We start from the raw sequence: 8,540 nt of genomic DNA, 5'->3' as shown, positions 1-8,540 counted from the left end.
GTATTACTGAAGCCATTAAAAAGAATACATTTGAATCAGTTCTGATGAGGTGGATAAAACTGGAGCCTATTATACAGAGTGAAGTAAGCCAGAAGGAAAAACATAAATACAGTATACTAACGCATATATATGGAATTTAGAAAGATGGTAACAATAACCCGGTGTACGAGACAGCAAAAGAGACACTGATGTATTGAACAGTCTTATGGACTCTGTGGGAAAGGGAGAGGGTGGGAAGATTTGGGAGAATGGCAATGAAACATGTAAAATATCATGTAGGAAACGAGTTGCCAGTCCAGGTTCGATGCATGACGCTGGATGCTTGGGGCTGGTGTACTGGGATGGCCCAGAGGGATGGTATGGGGAGGGAGGAGGGAGGAGGGTTCGGGATGGGGAACACATGTATACCTGTGGCGGATTCATTTTGATATTTGGCAAAACTAATACAATTATGTAAAGTTTAAAAATAAAATAAAATTAGAGAAAAAAAAAATAAAAAATAAAAAATAAACTAAAAAAAAAAAAAAGATCATGGACTGTTGGATGGAGGAAAACAGTCACAGAAGTTGTTTGGTTTATTGCTTTTCTCCTGGATGGGTTCATGTCCATATGGATACAGTCTGGTATGTTTTTTATGCCCTCAAGATATTTTTTTCCCTATAATCTAAAACTTGGATTTGAGGTATGAATGCTTTGGAGTAAATCCCAAGAATGAAAATACAAGTAGAGTCATGTTTTGATGTTAAAGTATCCTCAAGAACTGACTTTAATAAGTCCCTTTCTTTCCTTATAATGATTTTATTCATTAAAAGGTAAATAGGGGCTTCCCTGGTGGCTCAGTGGTAAAGAATCTGCCTGCCAATGCAGGAAGCATGGGTTTTATCCCTGATCTGAGAGGATCCCACATACCATAGAGCAACTAAGCCCATGCACCACAGCTATTGAGCCTGCACTCAAGAGCCTGGGAGCTGCAACTACGGAGCCCGTGTGCCACAACCACTGAAGCCCACAAGCCCCAGAGCCCGTGCTCTGCAACAAGAGAAACCACTGCAGTGAGAAGCCCATGCACTGCAACTAGAGAAAAGCCCGTGCAGCAATGAAGACCCAGTGCAGCAAAATAGCAATGAAGACCCAGTGCAGCAAAATAGCAATGAAGACCTAGTGCAGCAAAATATAAAATAAATAAATTTTTAAAATTATTAGAAGATAAACAAATTTCTTACTACCATGCATTGATTGAGGTAGAAACAATAAAGAAACAAATTTTTGTAATAAACTTCATGTGTTTATGATAAGTTCAATTTCTCAGTAAAGGCTGGTTGAAAACTAGGACCAAATTAATTTTATTTCTCTTCAAAATCATTTCATCAAAAAAAAAAAAAAAACAAAATCATTTCATCAGTCTGTACTTCCATGTTATATTCTTAGCTTTTATCAAAAACAAAAAGCTTCTAAGAAACAGCATTAGAAATCTGCGGTAGAACGACATTAGCAGAAATGCCCTCATTAGTTTTACTGCCGTTAGAACCACTTGCAAAGCATTTGTTTCAGAAGTTGTGTCAGGTAAAACACATTATGAACTGGGGCTTCTCTCCAATATGGTCATTGTCACAGTGACTCATTTTTTCCTGACTACAAGAAAAATTAAAACCTAGTAGGACAATCAGAGCTGTGGTTACATTAGACAGCACTTAGCAAATTTGCTTCCTCTCTATTTATAAAGAGTAGAAATAACAATTTAGGGCTGTTTTTGTATTCTTACTTTTAATTAGTTTTAGGAAAGGATACAAATAGATTTGATGAATATAAGAATAAATACATCTATGTCATGCTTTGGAACGTTTTCTCTGGTGCTATTCTATTTGCTCTTCATCGCAGTCCCAGAACAAAGCCAAGGCAAGTGTTCAAACCTAATTTGATCAGTGGACAAACTGAGGATCAGGGAAGAGATAGGCTTGCTTCAAAAATCTGGACTGGTGCCCAGTAAAAGTCTATGTACATTTGATTAAGCATGTGGTTCCCACTGCTTAAAAAGGGCTTCCTAACCACAGGAAAGGCACAGCAATGATTCCTAATTAGGGACACTCTGGGGCCTTTGGCCTGCTAGGTGAATACTGAGGACTTTCAGTCCGGAGTCCTGTGAGTTACAGGATCACTGCCAGGGCCACCGCACTTCCAGCCCTCTGCCCAACATCTGCATCACAGGGTCTCCTTTGGTACACCTTGCCCAAATCACAAGTAACCCTGAGTGATTAAGAGACAAGTGGTGTTGGAGAAGACTCTTGAGAGTCCCTTGGACTGCAAGGAGATCCACCCAGTCCATTCTGAAGGAGATCAGCCCTGGGACTTCTTTGGAAGGAATGATGCTGAAGCTGAAACTTCAGTACTTTGGCCACCTCATGCGAAGAGTTGACTCATTGGAAAAGACTCTGATGCTGAGAGGGATTGGGGGCAAGAGGAGAAGGGGATGACAGAGGATGAGATGGCTGGATGGCATCACTGACTCGATGGACGTGAGTCTGTGTGAACTCCGGGAGTTGGTGATGGACAGTGAGGCCTGGCGTGCTGCAATTCATGGGGTCGAAAAGAGTCGGACACGACTGAGTGACTAATCTGATCTGATCTGATCTGATATTCTCTTGACTGTAGTGCATCCTTCTGGGAGAGTAATTCACCTCAGTGTGTTCATCCACATTCCCTCTAGGCCTGGCACGTGCTAGGGCTACAATGAGAGTTTGTGAGAAGCATTTTCCAATGGCAAGAAATGCATTCTTTATGTAGAATGAGAGTAAGTCTGTATACTTTAGCCTCACCCCATCTCTAATTACAAAATTTTAGCTTATCTTATGATGATATGTAAAATACAAATTTCAAAAACCTAAAAACATAATAAAACCCCAGGAGTCTAATTATTCTACATTTTGTTGAACTGCAATCTGCCTCCATCATACAAACACCGTTTTATCATTTAATAACTCATTGTTGTGGAATTGTACCTTGCATAAAGCAGAATTAAAGTGACACTGACTTATTTGCTGAGTAGAACATTCCTAAAAGATGCATACATGTTCTCATTTCCTGATCAGCCAAGGTCATCCACAGTGGAGATTTGTTATGTGCTAAGTTGGAGAAGGCAATGGCACCCCACTCCAGTACTCTTGCCTGGAAAATCCCATGGGTGGAGGAGCCTGGTGGGCTGCCGTCCATGGGGTCGTTAAGAGTCAGACAGGACTGAGCGACTTCACTTTCACTTTTCACTTTCATGCATTGGAGAAGGAAATGGCAACCCACTCCAGTGTTCTTGCCTGGAGAATCCCAGGGACGGGGGAGCCTGGTGGGCTGCCGTCTATGGGGTCACATAGAGTCGGACACGACTGAAGCGACTTAGCAGCAGCAGCAGCAAGTTGCTAGATATTTTCACAGATGTTGTTTCCTTAAATCCATACAACAACTTTAAGAAACATTACTATGATCTTAATATTTTGGAAGATGAAACCAAATCTGAAAAGGTTAAGTAAAATTTTTTTCATATTTATGTATCAAAGCCTACTGCTGCTACTGCTGCTAAGTCGCTTCAGTCATGTCCGACTCTGTGCAACCCCGTAGACGGCCTCCTACCAGACTCCCCCATGCCTGGGATTCTCCAGGCAAGAACACTGGAGTGGGTTGCCATTTCCTTCTCCAATGCATGAAAGAGAAAAGTGAAAGTGAAGTCGCTCAGTTGTGTCCGACTCTTAGCAACCTCATGTACTGCAGCCCACCAGGCTCCTCCGTCCATGGGATTTTCCAGACAAGAGTACTAGAATGGGGTGCCATTGCCTTCTCCGGTACCAAAGCCTATCCCACTTTAATTCTATGGGAGAGATAGCAGAACATTTATGCTACCATTAAATAAAACATCATTTTATAAAGACATTTGTTTGTTTTTCATTAATGCTTAACAGAAAAAGTGGTGTATTTTATTTGAAAAACAGGGTTCTGTTTTATGTTTATTCACATACCTTCATTTATTGAAGGAAAAAGAATCTCTTGATTAATTCCTCCTATATTTCTCTCGTGTTGTACTACACAGATATGTTCTTTGTCCATGGAGTTTTCAGTCACGGTCAGCCAGCTGAGCTTCATGTATGTGTCAGTAGTCTTCATGGTATTTCCCTGCTGGGATGGCAGAGCTTTGTTGCCATCCTTTTCTTTCCAATAAACCTTAATAATATCAGGGAAAAATTTCTCCAGAAGACAAAGGTATGTTCCAGTCTTACTGTGATTGATTTCAGCAATTGAAGGAAGAAAAATAGTGGGCTTGGGTGAAATGTCTGTAGCAAGGTTTCTATCTGTGGGGGGAAATAAAATATAACTAAAAAGAATCATTAGAGCAACACTAACATTTTGAGATTTGGAAAAACCTAGCAAGTAATAATGGAGAAGGCAATAGCACCCTACTCCAGTACTCTTGCCTGGAAAATCCCATGGACGGAAGAGCGTGGTAGGCTACAGTCCATGGGGTTGCTCAGAGTCAGACTCTACTGAAGTGACTTAGCAGCAGCAGCAGCAGCAAGTAATAAGGCTTCCCAGGTAGCCCAGTGGAAAAGAATCCACTGCAAATGCAGGAGACACAAGAGATGTGGATTCAGTTCCCGGGTTGGAAAGATCCCCTGGAGAAGGAAATGGCAACCCACTCCAGTACTCTTGCCTGGAGAATTTCATGGACAGAAGGGCCTGGCAGGCTACAGTCCATGGGGTAGCAAAGAGTCGGACACAAGTGAATGACTGAGGGCAGCACAGCGAGTGGTAAAAGAAAGGCATCATTGAACCAGTGCTCACGGTGGCCTTTCATCCACAATAGATTGTCAGATGCGTATTATTGTTCTTATCTTTGATGGAAAGAAAAGTTCAAGACTTCATGTACCTTGCCCAAAGTCACAGCTGTTGAGTAGTAAAGCTAGATTATACCTTGACCTTCATTTTTCTCCATTTGTAAAGATGGCGTATGACTTTTAAATACCCCACGTAAACACTCCATATCAAGGCTTCCAAAATTCATGAATACATTTATTGTTTTGTCACCTTATTTTTTTTGTTTGCTTGTTTTTTGACCATACTATGCAGCAGGCCGTATCTTAGTTCCTGCACCATGCTGTGAACCTGTGCCTCCTACAGTAGAAGTGCAAAGTCCCAACTGCTGGACTGCCAGGGAAATCCTGATTAAAAAAAAAAATCTCTTTTGCTCTATCATAGTGGAGCCTCTTTTGGAGTAGATGGGGGGGTTGTGGGAATGCGGATGGAGGAGGAGACCAGGTAACTCTGATGGTTTCTCTATCTGTGAGAATCTTTGATGCCTTCTAAACTACTTTCCTTTCCCATCTTATCTTGTATTTTAACTTATGCTCTCTTTCGCCAAATGACACATTCTTATGTTCTGAAACTCTGTGGAAACTCATTCATTTAACTGATTCTGGGATGCACCATATTTATTTTATTTCCCACAAAAATAAACACCCAGAGAAGTTTATCATTTTTAAAAAGTGATATGCAATTGCTTTTTAAAATGGAGTCAGTGTCCACGGGTATGTGACAATGTATGAAGTTAACTTTTCTCTCCAAATGTGGGTCCCATGCCCAATTCTTAAGTGCTGGAATCCTCTTTATTTTTAATTCTATATAACCTCTCAATTTTACATCTGAACCACTCCAGATTTTTTAGTAGAGCACTACATTATTTACAGTGCCTTGAATGTGGACGCAAGATAGCTATATTTCTAAAACTTTTATTTAAAATGTACAATTAATCCCAAACTCCTAATTTGGGATTAACAGATAGCACAATACTATATATAAAATAGATAAAACAATAAGGACCTACTATATAGCACAGGGAACTACATCCAATATCTTGTAATAACCTTGTAATAATAGGAAAGAACGTGAAAAAGACTATACACACACAGATACACAAATACACACACATACACACATATGTATAAATGAATCATTCTGCTGTACACCTGAAACTCACACAATGTTGTAAATCAACTATACTTCCATTTTAAAAAAAAAGTATTATTTTCAGAAGAGCTTCCACGTGGCTCAGCGGTAAAGAATTCATCTGCAATGCAGCAGACGCAGGAAAAGTAGGTTCAATTCCTGGGTTGGGAAGATCCCCTGGAGGAGGAAGTGGCAACCCACTCCAGTATTATTGCCTGGAGCATCCCATGGACAGAGGAGCCTGGTGGACTACAGTTCATGGATCGCAAAGAGTCAGACATAACTGAAGCAACTGAGCACACATTGTTTTCAGAAATGCTCTTACACTGAACTTACCAAGTAATGCATTTATCAGAATTTTGTCTCAATTCAGAAAGTGCACCAAATCACATTTTACTTTGGAATTTCATCTAAATTCAGGAATAACATACAACATTTTGACTCTCATTTGAACCTACCGTATAAGGCTGCTGAACTGCTTTGGAGCACCACTATTCGCTCTTTTCCACCTACTGAATAGAGTGTATATCCCAACCAGGAATCGAACCTGTGCCCCCAGCACTAGAAGGCGGAATCTTAACCACTGACCCACCAGGGAAGCCCCTCATTGGGAAATATCTTAAGAAAAGAAAAATTGGACTTCTCACATGAGAAGAAAAGAATTATTCAGAATTTCTGTCTGTGCAGCAAAGCTCCTGATTTTTCTACTAAATCAGTAAACAGTGTTGATTTTTTACTCATGCTTTAAATATAGTTGGGTCTTAACGTGTTTATTTTAATGTTATGCATCTTCCTTTTAGAACAAGTAGTACTTTATTCATTATCATAGCAAGACACTGTGTATTTCTCCAACCATATACTATGCTGACACTTACGTGTTCTTTTTTTTCTTCTCACTTTTCCTTTATAAATTAGATAATTAGAACTATTTCATTTTTAAATAGCAGTTTCAAATTTATGATATTTCCCTCTATATTTGACTTCACTTCTTGATCACTTTCTTTATAAATTAAAACTTTTTTCTGATAAATATGAGCATGAAGCCCAAACTTATTGACTATATATTTAAGAGCCAATAAATATTGTTGTTAGAAATGATACCAAGTAAGCTAAAGGATTAAGATTTAAACCACATAGAACAACAAGACATATTAAAAAAATACATTTTAATCTAATTTTTCTTGCTAAGTAGACAAGAACCTGCTAAAGAGAGACAAATCCCCCCAATTCAATTTTATGTGTGTGTGAGTGGACAGTAAGATAACTTTTCATTTGAGGAGTCAGAAGTACAGCTGCATTCTCTGAAGAATGTCAGTGCTGTCAACAGTTTTGCAAAAAACTCTCCCTCCTGGAGGCCATTTTCACTTTACATTTGAATAAACAACTATCCAGCACCTATGAGGTGTTAGCCAATGTCCTAAGTACTTTATTCACTTTATCTCATTCAATTCTCCTACTACCCCTGCTGAATATACACTGTTATCCTATCTTATGGATTAGGAGACTGAGGCCAGAGAATCACCCCCATGTTCACATAAGTAGTTAGTGGTGGGTCAGAAGCTCCAGGTCAGCCTGACTCAAAAGCCCATGTTTTTGAAAATACATCTTCAGCATCAGAAAAGGAAACCTGTCAACTCACAAAACTTAGCTGTAATGACAAACTTCAACCTTGGGCCAAACACTTTTATGACTATTACATATACTACATTATTGTTTAGTTGCTAAGTCATGCCCGACTCTTGCGACTCCATGGACAGTACCCTGCCAGGCTCCTCTGTCCACGGGATTTTCCAGGCAAGAATGCCACATGGGCCCTTTATTGAAGTCCACATGGATACAAAGCCAAATCCTATTACAATATTTGCACAGTGTTGTCTACACGCTCCTTTACTATCAGATCAGATCAGATCAGATCAGTCGCTCAGTCGTGTCCGACTCTTTGCGACCCCATGAATCACAGCACGCCAGGCCTCCTTGTCCATCACCAACTCCCAGAGTTCACTCAAACTCACGTCCATCAAGTCGGTTATGCCATCCAGCCATCTCATCCTCTGTTGTTCCCTTCTCCTCCTGCCCCCAATCCCTCCCAGCATCAGAGTCTTTTCCAACTTGTAAAATCTCTCCTAAATCTAATCCCCAACTACATACCCATTTTTTGTGGCTTTCATTCTCATTTAGTTGTTCCTCACTTTCCCTCTATTACCTTGGAAAAAAATTACATTCTCTAATACCTACCTGTGACAACAAGTTTTGTTCCAACATTGAAGTTTTTTTTGTAATTATTACACAGTGATTCAGGCTGTATCAAAAACTTTAGACTAATTTAGCTTCACCGATTCCTTCAAATTCTAGTGGAATTATGATGGCCTGGAATTCAAGACACCAGGATTCAGGTCCTAGTTCATTTTGCTCCTAACAAGTTCTGGGGCTGAGCAAATCAAATAAGCTAAACCCTTAGATACTTCATTTATTTGTAAAAGATGTTATTACTGTTAAGTCAATTGAACATCCTTATCACAGTTGCAGTGAGATCAAAACAAAACAAGAACTGAAGAGTG

At 39.8% G+C, this 8,540-nt stretch overlaps 1 gene segment (V, D, J or C); it reads right to left on the bottom strand.

The window, feature by feature from the left end:
- The window catches only part of LOC104989474, a gene marked incomplete at its 5' end in the record, with an annotated part of 13,802 nt that extends 5,521 nt beyond the window's left edge, over nucleotides 1-8,281 (bottom strand). Inside the window, 2 exon segments of the C gene segment in view lie at nucleotides 4,002-4,331; nucleotides 8,218-8,281. Coding sequence covers nucleotides 4,002-4,331; nucleotides 8,218-8,281 — 394 coding nt within the window.
- Between the last annotated feature and the right edge of the window lie 259 nt (nucleotides 8,282-8,540).

This window comes from Bison bison, unplaced genomic scaffold, assembly GCF_000754665.1.
Source record: "Bison bison bison isolate TAMUID 2011002044 unplaced genomic scaffold, Bison_UMD1.0 scf7180017864156, whole genome shotgun sequence".
Classification (NCBI taxonomy): domain Eukaryota; kingdom Metazoa; phylum Chordata; class Mammalia; order Artiodactyla; family Bovidae; genus Bison; species Bison bison.
The sequence above is the reverse complement of the archived record's forward strand: the minus strand, read 5'-3'. Positions and strand labels throughout refer to the sequence as shown.